Source organism: Dermacentor andersoni, chromosome 10 (genome assembly GCF_023375885.2).
Source record: "Dermacentor andersoni chromosome 10, qqDerAnde1_hic_scaffold, whole genome shotgun sequence".
In the NCBI taxonomy this organism is placed as follows: Eukaryota; Metazoa; Arthropoda; class Arachnida; order Ixodida; family Ixodidae; genus Dermacentor; species Dermacentor andersoni.
In genome coordinates, this window is record NC_092823.1 from 112,441,781 (window position 1) to 112,461,096 (window position 19,316).

The following is a 19,316-nucleotide window of genomic DNA, read 5'->3' on the forward strand; positions in this document are numbered from 1 at the left end:
CATAACGTGCTTATCCTGCACAATAAGGAACACCAGGGGGTATGAATTATTCTGAAGCTCTCTGCTAAGGTGCCACTCATAAACCGCTGCGTTGTCTGACGACGTTGAATCGCGCAGTTCGCATATTTAGGTGCAAATGGAAACATCAATCAGCAGTATCAAAAATTACAATCAGCAGCCTGAAAAACCGTACGCTTGTCAAGGAAAAAAATCACGCACTGGAAGGAACAACACGAAACAAATAAAAATGAAGAACAACAATAGAAAACAGCCGCCTTCAGCAAAACCAATCAAGCAAAGAAAAAAAAAACGCTAACGACAACGCGACTTTGTGGCTGCTGTAACAAATTACGGTATGCTTATTGAAACGGCAAAGCATGGGACCTGAGTGATAGACTCGTCAAAGCTTGCACACCAAGCAACGCACTTTGTTTACTTCAACACACCGAATCTGCAGCTTTCGACGATGGCGTCTGAGAAAGAGCACGACGGATCTGGAACAGAATTAACAGATAATCAATAAAATCCATTTATCACAATAACACATGCAAGCTCTTAAGATGTCCTACTTAAATATAACCGAGAATAACCAAGGAACCAAAACAAAAACAGCAAAACACGAACCTTACTTGAGCACTCAACAGAAGCAGTCATCGTGTTATGTGTACGTGCTGCTACTTTTGTCAGTCGCATCTTGCGCTCGATGAGAATACGAAGATTACTATCCAAGTATAACGGTAAGAAAAAAGCATTCGCGTTCAGTAAATGAAATAGAAGGCATAGTAAAAAACTTGTAAATGTGTATACCCAATATAAAAAGCACACCTGTTCTTCCGTTCCTACCTGTATTTATACCTTGCTCTTAATACAATATTTTCAAATTACCAAACGCGCCCACACTTTTTGAACTTATAAGCGTGAGGTTTCCTTATGTTGCACTGTCTGAGCAACCAGGTGATGTTCTTCTCCACAATTATTACTGGACCACCCGTCTGTGTTATGTATACCTGCCCGAAATGCAAATGAATTAAGTATGGGACGGATGATAAACCTACGACAGAATGGTTTTCGCCGTATTTAAGCAACCCTTCGTCTTTGTTTGGGCAGCACCGAACAAATTCGGCACAGTTTGTCGGGAGGTAAAAACCCTTCTTTAACCCAATTGCACTGGTAACTTTCTGAACACCGTAGCAAAGCTTGCATTATAAAAATTTACCTGCCCTAGGAATTTGTCCCAACATTCTACCTTCCAGCTTCCTATCTTCGAATTTGTAGGGTGCCTTCAGGGATATTGAATAGTAGAGAGAAATATCGGGAGAAACATGGCATGCCTGTGTGCGTATAGGTAATGCTCGCAATACTGCTGCTCTAGTTGGGTTCTGGCCTTGAGTTAAGCAAGTAAAGGACCACAGGGAGACGGAAAGCTGAAGTTGTTAAGAAGGGGTCGGACACGCTATATCTCAAGCTGTAGCCAACATTCTTACAAGGAAACCTAACTGTATTCGGCGAAGCCTTCAAACAGCAACGGTGACTCACCTTGCCGACATTGCGATGGTTACGGGCTGACGCTACAGCGCCAAACGCAAAGCTAGCATCCATGTGCGTGCGGCGAGAACGCAGTGACCTGGAAGGGGGGGGGGGCGTTGTGCCGCCGACAGCGGGAACAGTGGCCATGCGGTACTGTGCAGTGTCTGGATATATTTTTCTTCTTCATAAGCGCCTTTCGCTGACTACCTTGCTTACTAGAAATGAGAAGGTATTTCCAGCGAGCTGAGTCATTGCATGCCGCAAGAGCCACTGAACATCCCCATCACCTCAACTGCGCTTTTTTACTTTGTGGCCGTGATCACATAGGGGTGGAGTGCACAATCATTCATATATATAGGTAAAATTTGAAGAACAAGCAGTACTCCATATGAATTCATAGAAATCTCTCGTAGCCTCCTTCTTGTTCTGGGACGTTTTATCTGATAATTTTATTAATGTATTTCCTCCCTCAAAGCATTTCATTGCGCATTTCGACACTCTACAATTCATGCACACAAACTATTCATATATTTCTTTCCTTTCGCCCAGTCTACTATAGTTCAGAGATTTGTCGCAGCTGTACACAACTCATTAAGAGGTGCAAAATAATGAAGCTGCTGCATTGCATCAGCAATCGAAATGCTTCCTATTACGAACGCTTAGCCTGTACTCAGAATGCGTAGGTTTGCTAAAAGTATTGCTTAAAGCGTGCTGCACTTATTCACTTATCAATAAATGCTGCTTCCTCTTTAGTAGACCGATAGCTGTGGCCCAACGGAAAAGCATAGGAAAAAGATCTATCACCGTTGTATACCACCGTTCAATTTTTGCCTGATTACGGCCACCATTGTAATGCAAATAAACGTAACTTGAACTCATTTTGTCTGAAATAAACCCTGAATGGAACGCTGACGTCACCCTGAACAACATCAACAAGTGCCGTAGTGCTCGATCGTCTGATGCCCCTATTCGCTAGAAGAAGAAGAAGAAGAAGAAACTTTATTAAAGAATAGTCCGGCAGTTCTTGCTGTGGTGCCCTCAGGTGACGGCCCGAAGTCCTTGGACTCGAGCGGCATCTTCAGCTTGCCCGATGGCCCAGAGCTGGTGTGCCACTTTTTTTTTTAGGGGTGGGGGCGGAGTGATCTTGTACCGTAGGAATGCCCCTCGGACATCTCTGTGCACTCATTTTTATTCTCAATCACCCATTGTAAACTGTCACCACCACAAGTCCACAATTTTTGGTGGCAGGCCACCATGGCCTGTCGCGCAAGTATGAACACGCTGACTTATTTAGGTTGGCATATACTATTTTGTGCGCCATACTTCGCCACATTCATTTTTCAAGCTATGCCAGAGCTCGAAAAGACCGTCCAACTCAGTAGGCCCCTCTCCTGTGTTTATTCCACCTAAGTGTGTGTCTATTGCTGTGGTTACCAAATATGCCCGTCGGTATGCTACCACTCAAGACTTTCTGGTGACTTGAGCAACCGAAGTCGCAGGCTTTCTTCAACACGGCGATGGCATTAAATACGGCTATCATCAACTACTTTTCGCGGACTTCGCTCACCGCTTTCTCTCCAGGGTCATCTCTTACAGTACTCGCTCGTTCTAGACACAACGCAAATACGCAACAACCTTAATGAAGTACTAATTACACGCTAGTTCACATGCTGTCGATGCACATTTCCGCTAATCACCTTGATATGAGCGCCATCCTGTCTTTGGTGACTTTATCGGTCCGCAACCTCGCTCAGCAGCACCGCTCGTTATCCATCGCTTTTTTTTGTCTGTCTTTGGTGACATTATCGGTCCACAACCTCGCTCAGCAACACCGCTCGTTATTCATCGCTTTTTTGTGTACTGTATTTCCCCTCAATATACTTTCGGCTTTATAGGTGTGACCTTGCACGCCCGTTTATTCTGTTACGCTGATGGCGAGCCTTGTCAGGCTGCCGCCTCATTCTGAGCTTCACCGTCACCAGAGAGCACAGAAAGCTGTCTTCACAAACAAACCACTGGGATTCCAGCGCATGTATTCGCAGCGTTCTGCATTAGGGGGCTGGGCACGCTAACCATTGCGCTACCGCCTTCCTCACCATTTCTGGTTTATCTGCCTTTCCCTTCCTCGTTTTCGTCAAAGACGCAGGCAGAATGGACGCAGAAAGGAAAAAAAAATTCAGATTACTTGAGCCGTTAGCTGACACATGACCTTAGCTATGGCAGGCTACTCTCATTGGAGCGCATATAGGCTTGCGGCTGCATGCAGATTGTCGCCTTAGCTTTATTGTATATTTGCTTTCACTGACTCTTTTCGGTTAAAACTGAAACGCTGGACAAAAATGAGGCCTAAAATTGTATTTCTTTCTTTCTTTTAGGTATAAACCAAAAACGCTCATTCATAACTTTAAAGCAGCGAAAGCTTCATCAACAGCGACTTGAACACTCATGTACTCAAATAGTGGTTTTTTTAAAGAAATGGCATAAGGATGCTATATTTCGAGGTCATGTCGCCGCCAATACTGGCCGGCACCACGTAGACGAAAGGGCATCACGCTGCCGATGCACGCCGCATGTTACTGAATGATGAAAACAGAAAATACGATTGTCTTTCAGTTCCCGCAACTTATTATACACAGAACACAAGGCAACCGCCACCATGACACATTTCTTTCGACAACAGCGGCACGCAATGGCGGACTGATATACTTCTTAAAGGGGTTTAATGTTATTGTCATCGGGGAACCGCAAGCGCAGGGAGCGCCGCGCGTATACCGCGGCTACGTACTGTAGCCACGCTATTTTTTCTCTAGAATTATGGCCGCCAGCGGCTTCACGCGCTCCCGTAGGGGACGTCTGGGACTGGCACTACAAAAATTTACGTATATAACCTACTCGCATAGAAACGACAGCATGGTTGCTAATTTATTGCTGGCTTGGATATGTTTGGCACGAGGCCTAAGACGGCGCCCTGTCTTCTAACGCGTTCTTATGTTGGCGTTTGCCTCCCTGTCTTGAAGGGACGCGCACCGCAACATGCTGCAAAGGTGCTAGCATTGGACGTAAGTCGAGAAATGCTGTTATAAACTGTCTGTTCTCTAACTTGTGCAATAAACCATTGTTTATAATATTTCCGTATTTGCAAGAGTCACGAGTATGGCAACCATAACCGCAAGCGCCACGGTGTGGTCATAATTTGCGGCGACAGCGAAGTTGTTCTCCAAATAGCCTGCCACGAAGGAATGCACTGCGAAGTATGGCCAATGAATAAGTAATTGCCAATATTGGTTTTCAGTAAATGTATATTACCGAGAACGGCGGGTGCTTACACTACCGCAAAGGACGGATGCTGGGCGGTGACCCCAATAATTTATATATACACTAGAGTTCAATCGGTTTCGCCAACTCTCACTTACATTCTCCCGACCCTAAACTGCGACTTCGCCTGCCACCCGGACTCCAGTGTTTCCTTTTTGTCCCGCGCTCCTTTTCCCAATGTACTGAAACGTGCTTCCACCGACGTTTGTTCCTGCTTTTTTCAATGAATGAAGGCATTTATTCATTCATTCCTAAATTGCTGCAGAAAATAGCGTGTCGTTCTCTCCATAAACCCCCTGTCTCTCACCTGGGCCCTCCCATCGCAAAACTATGTTGCTGTGTTACAAATGGCTGGGCGTAACATATGCGATTTTCAAGGAATGGCTAACAGCGCGGCTTGCGATTTTCGGCGGATGACGAGACATTATAGAGCAACTTCTCTGCCACTTCCAAACTCAGAGCCCTGCTCCGTGAGCTACTTCAGTCGTTAGGACGAAGTACGAAATGAAAGAAACCTAGGTGGGGCTGGTTGTGGGCAGCTCTTTTTGAATTGGTGATGCGTTGACTTAGAATATACATTTCTCATCTAAACCTACATAAAAGCGATATTAGTGAAGCGAGTTACGTTAGCTAGTGGGTTTGGACTAACGACGCTCTTCACGCAGCACTTCTGTCTTATGCGCGTTTGCGAACCGGAGTGAACGGCAGGAGGGTAACACGGCTTACTGAAATTATATGTTCGGAATAACCCTTTATTTGAAGGTTGGGCATATGTCCAGGGCTCGCGATACGAACCACCTTTATATCGGTGTCAGCTTGCAAAATGGAAACTCAGATGAAACAATGTCGATCGGATGGGCTTTTAATTATAAGGATATTTTATTGAAATTCCTTACCATGAGGTGAAAGCCGACTAAGGAGCATTTAAATTTTCTGTTATTGAGACTGTTATTGAGACTGTCACTGTATGTACCATTTATATACCACCGAACCATCATCTCGAAAAGCCCGTCTTTATTAATCTGATTGATCTGCTTCCCGAGCCTTACATACTGTACACTACATACATACATACACTTCATTCAAAAGACGGGTCCTCTGGTAGAATAACGATGGTAGAGAGGCACGGAAGAGACAAAATAAAGCTTGGGGCAAACGAAATGAAAGCGCTACAGCCTAAAATCTAATAGAATTTAAACAGGTTAAACCACAGAGAAGAAGGCTGCGATGATAGGCAAGGAGGGCAAGCTGGCAGAGATTTCTCTCAGATATGAATTCGTCTACTCAAGAAGCTAAAGTATGGGATGGGCTGAAAAGGCTAAAGGGACAAGAAATTCATCCTAGTGAACGATGAAGCCAACTGCTTGGAAGACCAAGTTGACGCTCTTGGCGAACACTTTCAGCGCGTTTCCACTTCTGATCATTATTCCAAGGCATTCCTGAAACACAAACAAGTAGCACAACGCAAGGCTATCGCCTGTAAATGCAGACAGAACGAACCCTTTAACGCACCTTTTAACACTGCCGAGTTGAGAGCCTCCCTGACATCATACCAGAGCGCTGCACCTGGATCGGACAGGATAATGTACGACATCATTTAACACTTCCCCAGTGGTACTCAAATTACTCTGCTAGCACCTCTTAATGCTATATGGGCCACTGGGTACTTCCCTACCGCATGGAAAGAAGCACCTGTCGTTCTGATTCTCAAACAAGGCAAAGACCCCACATAAGTAACAAGTTACCACCCAATTGCCCTCACAAGTTTTATATGCAAACTTTCTTTTAAAAAAGAAGATAAACCATCGAGTTTTACACTTCCTTGAATTAAATAAATTTTTTTATCCATATCAGGGTGGTTTTAGAGTAGGACGATCTACAGCCGACCATCTAGTGCGCATTGAAGCAAACGTTCGCGACGCCTTCGTGCATAAATAATCCTTCTTATCCATGTAGCTCGACAAACAAAAGGCGTACGATACAACTTGGCGCTACGGAATCCTGCGCGACCTATCGACGCTGTGCATCCGCGGCATTATGTTAAACATTATAGAGAGCAACCTACCCAACCGTACACGCTGGGTGAAAATAGCTAATGCACTGTCGCGTGCATTCATACAGGAAACTAGGGTACCCCAGGGAGGCGTACTGAGTTGCACACTTTGTCATTAAAATGAACACGCTTAGTAAAGCATTACCACCATCTATTTTTATTCCGTTTACGTAGACGACATAGAAGTAGGTTTCAAATCCTGCGACCTAACAGTCTTTGAGAGACAAGTACAACAGGGCTTGAACAAAGTTTCTAAGTGGGCAAAGGAAAACAGGTTCAAAGTGAACCCCAATTCTTTTCACCAGGAAGAAAGGGCTTGCTGCAGATCCTTCTGTCGAAATATAGGCGCAACAAATATGTTTGAACAAAGAACACAAATTCCTAGGTGTTATACTTGACTCCAAGCTTACTTTCATTGCACACATAAAATATCTTAAAGCAAATTATCTAAAAACAATGAACTTAATATCCTATCCCTCACAACATGGGGTAGCGATAGAAAGTGTTTTCTCGATCTTTACAGGAGCTTAATTCGATTACGATTAGAATACGGTGCGGTGGTACATCACACTGCTGCCCCAAGCTCTAAAGATGCTATATTCCAACCACCATCTGGGTATCTGTCTGTCCAGCGGCGCATTTAGAACAAGCCCTGTCGAAAGCCTATACGTAGAGTCAGAGGAGTGGTCACCCCATTTTCAGAGAACATATATCAGCGTCACCTATTTTCTCAAAGTGCGCTCTAATAAAGAACGTCCGTGTTTTACAACCTGTGATGATCTGACGTGGGAAACATCTTTTCGTAATAGACCGTCTATGAGACTGCCTTTGTCACCGAGTGTATTAGAACTTAGCAAAGAAATGAATGTCCCAATTCTCGAACATGGCTTAATGCCTCCAGCTAAGCTATTACCGCCCTTGGAGTAGCAGGTGATAGGCTGTGATGTATCCTTTGTAGAGGTCACAAAGCACGCTCCTGACCTCGATATCACTATGCATTTCAGTGAACTTCAATCGAAGTACTGATGTTCCGAATTCTACACAAACGCGTCAAAATCACGTGCTGGCGTATCTGATGCTGCTGTTGGTCCATATTTTTCTAAATCTGACGTATTGAACCCCCTAACAAGTATCTTTCCTGCAGAAGCCTACGGAGTAAAATATATAAAGAAATCAAAACGTGACAAAGCAATAATATTCACAGACTCGTTAAGCCTTGTAGAAGCGTTAATTTCTTTACAAAAGCATACAAATCCTGTTTTCATTGAACTTTACTCACTCTTACGCAATATTTATTTCTCACATAGACATGTAGTAATATGCTGGGTACCTGGCCATAGAGTCATCAAGGGTAATGTACTAGCTGACAAAATGGCCCCATTATTTCCATCACTGGCTATTATTCCTACTGCGGCTGTCCCTGTTAGAGATCTGAAGCCTTTCACAGAAAAGAAACTGCGAAACCACTGGCAACGCATGTGGAACGCAGAAATAAATAATAAACTGCACGTTATAAAGCCACAGTTAGGATTTTGGCCCTCCGCAACAAAATCACGGCGAACAGATGTCCTATTCTGTAGTCTCAGAATAAGAGACGCATTTGCGACCCTTAATTTTCTACTTACTAGAAATGAACCTCCAAGCTGTGGTAGATGCGGAGACAGGCTGATCGCCTTCCACGTCCTACTGGAGTGTCGGGAAGCCGAAACCGACAGAAACATTTTCCTCTGGCATGCCGCTATTGTGTCCCACTTGAACCGGCAGTGTTTCTTGGTAAAGAACCGCTTTTTACCAGCAATGCATTCCTCGGTTTCTTGAATGATGTTGTCCTACATGTTATTAGTCCCATACGTTCGTAGCGCTTCCTCTCTTCAGAGGCTGCCGCTGCGATAGCAGTATTGTATAGCACGTGCCTCCAGGCCCTTGTGTCTCAAGGGCTCTAACGAGGCAGTGGTGCTCTAGTCAATTGTAGTATCTGACATTTTTTTGTATATCGTATCGCTCTCTCGCTGTGCATCTTAATGCTCATAATGCACGTCATTTCTCATCACCAGAATCTTATTACACATAGATTTTACGCACTTAGAGTGACCATTTTTAAGGCCCCTTTACAGTCACGTCGCATCAACTTCATAGAACTCATAACTACACTGCGAATTCCATACCACGGCCATGGATCTCTTTGGCCATACCTGGCCCTCGCGCCATTAAGCATCAAATATTCATTCAATATTAGATCAGTGTTTTCGAAACTATATTTTGCTGGGACACTGAAAATGCACCATACATTAGACTTCTTTCTGCATCGTTTACGACTGCACTTGGCCTACACACCTTGGTTTTCGCGTCCACTAAAATTGAAGCGGACCTCCAACTGCACCGACTGTGACGCCCCAAACGTCTGTGGATCAATTACTTATACACTGTCAGAAATATTACCAACAGCAAGTACATTTTTCACATAAGTTGTACCGCTTGGGCAGATGTCAATTATCTGCTATTAAAGTACTTGGTCCATGGTTATGCCCTACTAAACGGAGGTGTGATTTCACAACCCTACGAAGATTTTTGTTCGTACCCGAATGACAAATACAATCTGAATAGCAGATTTTTTCTAACTTTATGGTAAATGAGTGTTTGGTTCCATGATTACAAAAAAGCTGGCGTTTTTGTGTTATGCGTGTAGTATGAGCAAGAAGGATGGAAAACGAAGGGCTCGATTCCTGTTATTCCTAACCAAGTAGAGCCAAGGGATAATGCAGCCAAGAAAAGTATAGGGGAAATTAGCTGTTGGTGAAATTATTATTTAGAAAAATTAATAAAGATAAGGAATTAATGAAAGTGAATGGAAACATAACATGCCATTTGCGATTCCCAACCCAGAGCCTTCGTGTTACGAGTGCGTTGTACTCCTAATTCTGCCACGGCGATAGATATCAGTGCGGCGTCTATTTGGCATTCGGCGTATTAGATCTAGCCCTGGGACTGTTACCGATCTCCACTCAGGGCGATGGCCTCGACCCGGGTCTGCCTACACAGGCCTGCCGCAGAGATGCGTAGCAGTCAGTGTACGACAGCAATCTAGCAGACCACTGCAAAAACGAGCCTCTACTCTAATCTTCAGGACCTAGATTTTTCAGCGAGTAAGAAGAATAATGAACGGGATAATGTGTGTGCCTTTTAGGTCCACCTTCCATCTGCAAGTGCATCTACATTTGCAAGTACTGCTTACAATCAGTTCGCCCGAGCACCGTCTATGGAATGTGGAACACGGAGCAAATGCTGAAACTAAAAACGCGATGAATGGCAATCGCTGAAATTGAATAAGCGGATACGAGCAAGACTAAAGTAATTGGCTAGGTTGAACTGGGCGCTAAGCACTGCACACCATCGACACCACATCTTCTGAATAGCCTGCCTACTCAGCTCGCCAATAAATGTAAACCCTGAATATCAAGCGGAATATGAGGAAAAGTGGAAATAGCTTTGTCGAAAGCATCTGGTGACCTTTCTGGAGCAAAACGTAGGTGAGCTTGTGTATGCGGCTGCACTACGTGATGACAGCAACTTCTCAGTTTTTCCAACAAATTAGGCACTCTAAGGGAGTACACACGCTATCAGCAAGCACTAATTATAGCTCATCCCTGTCATATTCCTAGATGTCAACTGCACAAGGCAGCCTTGGTAAATGAAAGCGGGACTATTTGAGCGCTGATGTCGCGTGGGAAAAGAGAAGATGTTTCATAAAGAATGCTTTCAAGAGAGATGTTCGCGTTAAGAATTACCCCTGTTACCATAGAAGCTTGCAAACTGCGATGTGTTCATTTGTTGCACGAGTTGAAACATCAAGTCCTATGTTTTCTAGCATGTGCAATTCAATGTGGTTTTTTTATTCGACGAGTGCTGCAATAGTAGTTCGGGCGTGTTCAGTCGGTAGCTAAACTCTAGGTGGGAACGTTCTCCATTAGAAGTAGATGTATGTAGTTTTGATCAGACAATGCCTTCACTTTAAGCTGTAATCCTCGAATAAAAAAAGTACTTAACGTGTTTCTCTGATTAGGCACTGTCATAGCACCAGAAGAGTCAGTAACATTACATGTCAAAGTTTCCCTTATACGTACTTCTACTAATCTCACATGATTGTGCCGTCCTCAGCGTGAGAATATCAAAAGAAACAATTTGAAAAGCCATTGAGGCAAAGTTTCCCTGCCGCATGTTCCAGTGGATCTTCAGTATCTGAACAATCGGTAGCGCATTTTGAGACACCTGCATACACAATGCTATCGGCTGCAAGGTTTCCGGAAGCGCTAGCGAAAAGTGTACTTGCGGTTTCTCCCACTGCGTTGCAAGGAACAACATGCAGTCCATTGCTGCGGTCCTGGCCACGATTTGCATTGTGGCAGCAAGCGAAGACCGCAGTTGTGGCAGTAAGTACTGTTTTTCTAATTCTCTAGCCTGGGAAACAGCTGCTTGATACCAAAGTACGACGACGGAGCTCTGTTCAAAAAAACTCATACCATATGTTTCAAGAAAGGGCAAAAATAAAGAACTAATCTATTAAAAAACATATTTTTGCGATCCAGTATATCGGTTGTATTGGCGATAGACTCATCTGGTTGTCTCCTTAGGTTTGCCGCTGCAATTAGTTCAGGCAATCTCTCAGAACTTGTGTTGTTGCTAAAATAGCCCCTTAGGTGGCCGGCAAGCCTGTCGGATTCATTGATTTTTTTTATCAGCACCATTGACAACATCTTAGTGGTGAGGCTCGATAGATGCACACAAAAGGTTCGTTTCACGAGACCTTGTTGAGCTGGCAAATATCATTCACTGATAAACCTTATCAGAAATGTGTTCCTGCGCTTAAAAATGCACATTACTGGTTTTGACCATATTCGCGCAGGCCACACACTAAAATTAGCTCAGAAGTTTGGTTGGTCTAAAATAGCTCTCAGTGTGGGCGTTGACGTTTAGTTGATGTGTCACTGTCCGTCACTGTGACGCTACCTGTGTGCGCAAAGAATTGCGTAATGTATCCAGGATGTGTGTTCCAGGTAGATACGAGAGCTGCCCGAATGTTACAGGCTTCCGTACCTGGCAAGTCACGCTTGTCGGACATCCGAGGAAGAAAATCAAAGCTTGCGATAGCTATTGCACTTATTGCAGTGGTCCATCGTCAGCATGACGAAAGGTGACATTGCAGTGTGCAGTTATTTACCATAAATGCGATTCACCTGTCTTTTTTGAAAAGGAAAAACGTCCGTCCATCTGTCCGTCCGTCTGTCTGTCCATCCGTCTGCCCGTCTGTCTGTCCGTCCGTCTGTCTGTCCGTCCGTCTGTCCGTCCGTCTTTCTGTCCGTCTGTCAGTCCGTCCGTCCGTCCGTCCGTCCGTCCGTCCGTCCGTCCGTCCGTCCGTCCGTCCGTCTGTCTGTCTGTCTGTCTGTCTGTCTGTGTCTGTCTGTCTGTCTGTCTGTCTGTCTGTCTGTCTGTCTGTCTGTCTGTCTGTCTGTCTGTCTGTCTGTCTGTCTGTCTGTCTGTTTTTAATCGAATGCATGTTTATATAACCATTTTGCGGCCTACCTGCGTCACTGGATATTCCCTAACTCAATGGGTAGCGCATCGCGCTGATGTGCCGAAGGCAACCGGGCTCGAAACCTCCCCTCGAGCCAACGGTCACTGAGTAGTGTGGGGCAATGCTTACATACTTCCAGCTCTTCAACAAAATCTCGTTCACGTAGACATGGGTCACTGTAGATGTGGGGCTGTCTAGGCACCGATGTTCGAACACACTCTTTAACCACCGATTGTAGTACTGGGTATGGGCAACTCGGTCTGTGCTCCAGTGAACCTCTTTGATGAACGCTTCGGTAACTGGTTGTGTACCAGAAGGTGTTTGCCGCTATTCAATGAACGTCTTTGATTTCAACTTGGATAGGTTGGATAACGGCTTTCACGCCAACGCTTTAGCGAGCTACGCTATGAACGCACTGGGTACATGCCGTTCGTCAATGAACCTCTCCGCAACTTGGGTCTTTGAGTAAGTGCCACTGAATTTTCGTCAGCAGACACGGAAAGAATTCTCAGCGTTCGCACGTACCGGTACGCCACGCTTCTCGTCTGGGCGGCCACAAGCAGACGTCTCGGCATTGCCACTAGATGCAGGGCGCCCAGACAGAAGCGTAAGAGAGCAGACGCGTTGCCGGATTACGTGTTTCTCAGGGTTCGCACTCAGTGACGCGCAATGCGTTCTGAAGGCTACGCGCACTCTTCGTGGTTGCGGCGGCGCAACATGACACCGAGTCCTGTTGGAAGCGCGGAAGAGGAGTACGCTCCACGTACAAAACTCGTTTCGATGGTGGTAATACGTTGGGTCGCTATATTGATTCAATGCTAACGTATCAGTGCTAACGTATCAATGCTAACGTATCAGATGGGTTCTGCGGCAATTTAGTCCTTGGGATGTGATGGGGGGACGACGAGATTTGGGAGATTTCATTACCGGCAATGCGCACGGGCCTAACATTCGTTATCTGGAACGTTGCGTGTTCTTGGCACCTTCATCCTGAAGGCTAATCTGTATATATATGCGAGTCTTAGCGATCCGAGAATCTGTCAAAATTCTAACTATACGGAAGATGCAGCCTACTTCCTATTCATTTGAACCGAGACGTGGGACAGGTTAATTACGATCAGTTTTGCACTTGGTGGATGTGGCCAAAATCATCCGTGTCCCGTCATGCGAAGAAAATGCTCACACCACTATAATGCATAGAATCAAAATATGGTCCTACCATAATAATTAGCAGATGTGCCTTAATCTTTTAAAGCCAATAAAAACAGAAACTGCTTACTTCAGAAATGCAGTGGAACCTCGTTTTACCAAGAGGTATATAGTGAACCCTGGGGGAAAAACGCCCTTAACGATGACGCTTCAACAGGCGCCCGTGTATTTTTCTACATGTAAAAAAAAAAATATCGCTGTGGCAACAATGGATATAGCAGGAAAAGAAAATATAGTATTATGAAAACTTGAAATGCCGTGAATAGTTATTTCAAGAAAAAAACAGTAATACAGTGAGCTAGAGATGCGCGACTGCCAGAAAAGATGGCGAAATAAACCATTGTAGCCCTCACAATCGTTTCGGCGCGCTGTTTCCGTGACTAAGAAAAATTGTGTGCGCACTGGCTGCCCTCCAATTCTTATCAGGGGGATCAACATGCTGTCTAATGGGAGAGACCTGTAAACGTGTAAACGTGAATATACGTGTAAGCATTGTAGCCTGCGAATAGTCATTTCAAAACTAGAAATGTAGTGCTTTCTTGAAGAAAAATCTCGACCAATTGTGACTAGAAAAATGTACCTACTTATATAGTGAAGATTTTTCCAAAACCCCACGACTTAACTCCAAGAAGCTTCTAGAGTTAAGAGGAGCGAACACGTCCATCAATATAATCTCATAAGTTTGGATTGAATGGACAATGGATACGTTAAAACCACGAATGCCAGCAGACCGAAAGGTCATTTGCTCACAGATATGAACTGGTTAGTTATGGTAAATATACCAAACAACGCCGATGCGGAGTTAACTTACGCAATACTGCATAGACTATTTAAATATAAACGTATAGGGAGAGGCGAAGGCTAGGCGCAAATTATATCATTAGCTAGATCATTCACCGGAAATAGCCAAGAGGAGTCTGGAACGTCTAACAAAATTTTGTGTCACCGCAACTATTGCTATTGCTCTCGGGAAGATTGCAAAACAATAAGGGGCTCAAATCCTTCCATATCAAGGTATAGTGCAGAATATTCAGGCTTTGAACCAGCGCATGCAGCTAACAAACTTGGTGGGCTTATAAAATTTGGTGTAACTCGTGCCTAGCGCCGAATGTCGTTGTGTGATGAGCAGAAGTAGCTGAATATAAATAGTGTTTTGTCACGCTTGCTTGATTCTCCATCTGAGGCAGCCCATTTATTCTTGATTCTAATTCAGTTCCTGCCATGTGCAAGCAAACAATGCAGCGAAATATTACCTCATTTACACGCATGCACCCAAACAATGGCATAACATGGAATGTTGCTGATTGGATTTTCTAGAACAGCATTGAGATTCAAACAGACAGCCTTTTATCAAAATGTTGCCTCTTTGTCTGTTTGCATGCTTTTTTGTGTAATAAAATAATACTAACCATAAGGATGTCTAGCACAGAAACATTGGGAAAATAATGACCTGTGTAACATTTCGTTGTAAAAATCTATGGTAAATAAAAGTCAATATTTGAAATGTATTTCTCAGAATTATTGCCCACACGTTTCCCTATTATGTGCTTGCCTTGGCAAAATACAGGAAGACCCGTGTAACATGCATTGGGCGCATGTCGAAGATACCCAGATTGTCAAAGTTAATCCTGTGTTCCCCACTACGGGCGTGTCTAATATCCAGAGCGCGGGCCCGCCACGTGAAACTCAACAATGCAATTTCATTTGCTTCACCTGCGGCCTCACCCGATCAACGCACGTCTTTGCCGCACTTGCAGAGTTTGGAGCTTGCAGACCTCCAAAGTGCGGCCCTCTGGAAGTCCCTGTAACCGGCGATCCCCGACGGGACGTATTCTGCCGGCCGCTATTCACGCCCCCCTGGCAGCTGCGCAAGCTTCGCAGCTGCCTTTGCAAGCGGCGCTACCTGCGCAACTCCTGGGGCAAGTGCATTCCGCGATTGAACTGCATATCTTGCAAGTTCCGATGGCAAAGAGATTATCACCCGTGTGCGTCCGGGTGCCCCGCGACGTGCAACAAACCGTTCAGCGCCTCGTGCAACCTACCATGTGTGGCCGGATGTTTCTGCCCGCCTGGCTGGGTGGTGTAAGTACAATGTCCGTTGTAGCACACTCGAACTCTGATTTTCGCTTGGTGGCACACACTAGGAAATGTATGTAGCGAAGCTAGCCTGCAGTGCGCAGTTTGAACCCATGACGCAGTATCTAACACTACGTAGAGAGGCGTTCCTCGAGTGGAAGTTGGAAAGCGTCCAACGACGTCGTGCCAAAAAAGACTTGATAGCGCGACGTCGCCGCGTTTGTGGGATGCTACATGCTGAGAAAAGAAAATGACGCGTCTAAATCTCGTGTTTAGACATCTGCAGGTCTAGATTGCAAAAATGCGGACTCGCGTAGCCTCAGAATGCTCCTAGACCGCTGATCTCTGAGCACAGAGATCGCCGTCACTAAGCCTGCCCATGGGAAGAATTAGCTCGAAGTATAGAGGAAGTAAATGACGCCGATCTGGAGAACATCCTGGAGTATATGTGAAGGGAAACGTTAAATAATAAGTTAATACAATGCTATAAATTTCGCAGTTTCATTCCTCTATTTCTTGAGTAAAGGACAAAAGCCCGCGTGCATGTGGTTCCGCGGGCCCTTGCTACGCAATGTGACACAGGCGGCGATCATCTCAAAGATCTAGTACGCGCTGGCACGATCGAAGTATACACGTGCTTGTGGTCAAATAGTTAAAGCATCCACAGACTCTGCTGGGGCCCAAGGGTCTGTCGCACTATCAGGTACATAACTCATCTTTTTATTGCGAGCTTGTCACCACAGCTGCACAAAGCAGCCATGGTCAAGAAAGACCGGGAGGTTTAGCAAAGATAGCTTCTTGCTAATGTAACACATTTGTTGCTGTTTTTTTATTTCACATAACATAAAAAACAATGTACAATCTTAAGTAATCCGCCATTCTTGAGCTCCTTTCGCGTTGCACGAATGAAACTGTAATGCAACTTCACAGGAACGCGCATTGAGCGCGCATACTTGTCCGATCTTTAGAGCAAAATTTCTTAAGAATGCGCTTTGTGTACGTCCTTATGGAACTTTTTATGGCAACCTCTTCCGCTTAGTTCTACCGCAGCAGCATTCAGTTGCCAGAATGATATAATGTTGCCCGCCTCACAAGCTTATACCCAGGTCTTAAACTGCGCTTTGCTTTGATTTCTGCGTTTTGAACATATTTGCTGGTATGTCAGCTCATGTGCCCCATGTTTCATATTTGGAATTTAACATGCCCAAGGTAACGTAAACTGCTCGTTGGTCATCATTGGTGAGTATCTTTTTTTGTAGTTCATGTCCTCATTGAGATTGCTGAAAGAGCCCCTTGATCTCCAATTAAATATGCCAACCGAGGCTGGTGTTCTTAATGGGTTGACATTGTTTCTATGCAGGCACCCAAGAAACTCGAACAAGTGCATCAAAGCCTACACGTGCCTTCCAAGATGTCCAGTAAACTCAAGTTTCCAGGCTTGCGTATCGAGTTGCCGGCCCAAATGCGGTCAAAAGCCACCGAAGAAATGCGTCCTTAGTTGCGAAAGGGGAGCCTGCATATGTTATAAGGGGTACATCGAATTGGAGCGAGATGGAAAGAAGACGTGTGTGCATCAGGCAGTGTGTTCTCGGGATGCTCGGACGACACCTTTATTTCAGCCCAACGCAACTATGTACCCTGGCGGCACGGAGGGGTCACCTACTGCTACAAATCTAGCTGGTGGAGCCACCACAAGGCTGGAGAATGCGGGCTCTGCTACTGCCCCAGTTCCCTCCAATCGTGCACGAACACAATTGGAGGGGCGTACGCCCTCAAGCGGCCATTCAGAATATGGCGTAGGCGGTACGAGTGCTGGTACAGAAGCGGGAGTTTCAGCAGTTACCGTACCAGGACGTTTGATTGGCAGTGAGGATACACGCTCATTTGGTGCCGGAGGAAATATCTATACGGGCACCTTCACAGGTACAGGAGCTACAGCAGCAGGTAGAGGAGAAGCAATGATTGTATCCAGATCAGAAGGTGCGCGCTCTACTGGAACCGAAGGGTTTCCTTCGGCCAGCGCTAGAACAAACTCACCTGGGGCAGACCCAAGCATTAGTGCAGCCCCCCTCGAAGCCAGGGCTGGAGAAGTTGAGGCACGTGCAGCGTTAGCAGTTCCCCCAGTGGATGGTGGGTATGATTTAGGAAGCGAAAGTCCAAACACAGAGGACAGTGGTGTAATTACGGAGACGAACTAGCAGCTGCTACTGTTCCCGATGACGGAGAGGATGTCAGTGCAACTATACAACGGACACCGTTTGTTACCACTCCATCGGGTAGCGTGTGATTCAATAGCGTAGTTACTCACTCACCAAGTGCAGGAAGAAATTTTTCAGACAGTGCCAAATTAGATAGAGGGTGCGTATATTACACCTACATATAATGTGCCTAAGAGTATTTCATAAAAGAATGTTGGAATAAGTAACCACTAAATATGTTTATAAACTGCATATAAAGTGTCATATGTGATATTGCTAAGCTGGGGATCACTGTACATGGGTGAAGTTGGTTGTTGAACGGTTCAGTGAGTCACCACAGCAAAAAAGTGACGAACACGTGAGCGAGTTATTTAGGCAATCATTCAAACGGCCTTATGCGCTCTAATGTAGCCGGAATCTATGTTATTTCAAGAAGGGTGAAATAAAAAGAACAAGAAACTGGCCGTATTCTAGGTCCACTTGCAACTGCCAGGTTGACGCAGGAGTACACCTGAATATACTCTACCCGAAAACCACTGGGGAGATAACGTGAAATAGGTACTCGGTGTATATGCAAACTAGGCTTCTACGACTCACTGAATTCCGTCACTACACATATATGCGTGAGAAACCAAAAGAGGGGCGTTTAACGATCGGCAAAATGCTGCTTACCTTTTATACCAATGTAGCCTCTCTACGCCACTTACATGTCTCAACATTCACTCTTGGTCGACAATGAAGGTACAACATGATTCTGCAACTCCCTCATTAATTTCAGTGCCCTCACCGCAATGACACTATTCATGACACTAAAAAATAACAATCAGCATGACGCCATCCTTGGCTGTATGCCTATGGCGAAATCTCTTTAACACTGGCAGTTCAAAGCAACCAAGGGATTTGAGCTTTACCCGTACATCAACAAGCAGGCTACTTTGAAAAACTGAGCAATTTTTAGTTGCGGCGTTTTCGAAATATTCGACTGCCGAGACTACATTATGTTCACATGGATACACGCAGAATTTCGAACTTTGTCTTGTTTGTGAATAGCTGCACTTACATAAGCAAAGCCAAATCTACGCTTCGCCATTGATACCAGCAGTTTCGTCGAGTGGTGACGAACGTATCTTTGTCACGCCAAGCTACATACATTCCATTTGTTCAATGTCTTTAAGAGCAGGAATGTCAATCACCAGATACAACATGAACTTTGCATAATTATTATGGGATGGTTGTTTCGCTTTATTATTTTGTGCTTGCAGACATTCCATGACAATATTTTTACTTCAATGACAATTAAATAAATGCTCTTCGGCAACCAAACGCATCCATATTTAAGCAATGACGTTGCACAAAGGGGGAAGACGCC

At 44.9% G+C, this 19,316-nt stretch overlaps 1 protein-coding gene across 1 annotated transcript; it reads left to right on the forward strand.

The window, feature by feature from the left end:
* Positions 1-11,232: 11,232 nt before the first annotated feature.
* Positions 11,233-19,255, forward strand: LOC129388086 (uncharacterized). Its single transcript, XM_055078117.2, has 3 exons — positions 11,233-11,322; positions 15,431-15,755; positions 17,110-19,255. Exons 1-3 carry the CDS (start codon positions 11,253-11,255, stop codon positions 17,945-17,947), a joined length of 1,233 nt encoding a protein of 410 aa, XP_054934092.2. The 5' UTR covers positions 11,233-11,252; the 3' UTR covers positions 17,948-19,255.
* The last annotated feature ends 61 nt before the right edge of the window (positions 19,256-19,316 follow it).

Bases quoted from the DNA above. Each gene is read 5' to 3' on its own strand.
- LOC129388086 (XM_055078117.2), top strand. From the start codon at position 11,253: ATGCAGTCCATTGCTGCGGTCCTGGCCACGATTTGCATTGTGGCAGCA. The intron at 11,323-15,430 runs GTAAGTACTGTT...CCGCACTTGCAG, and splicing joins CGAAGACCGCAGTTGTGGCA to AGTTTGGAGCTTGCAGACCT. The intron at 15,756-17,109 runs GTAAGTACAATG...GTTTCTATGCAG, and splicing joins TGCCCGCCTGGCTGGGTGGT to GCACCCAAGAAACTCGAACA.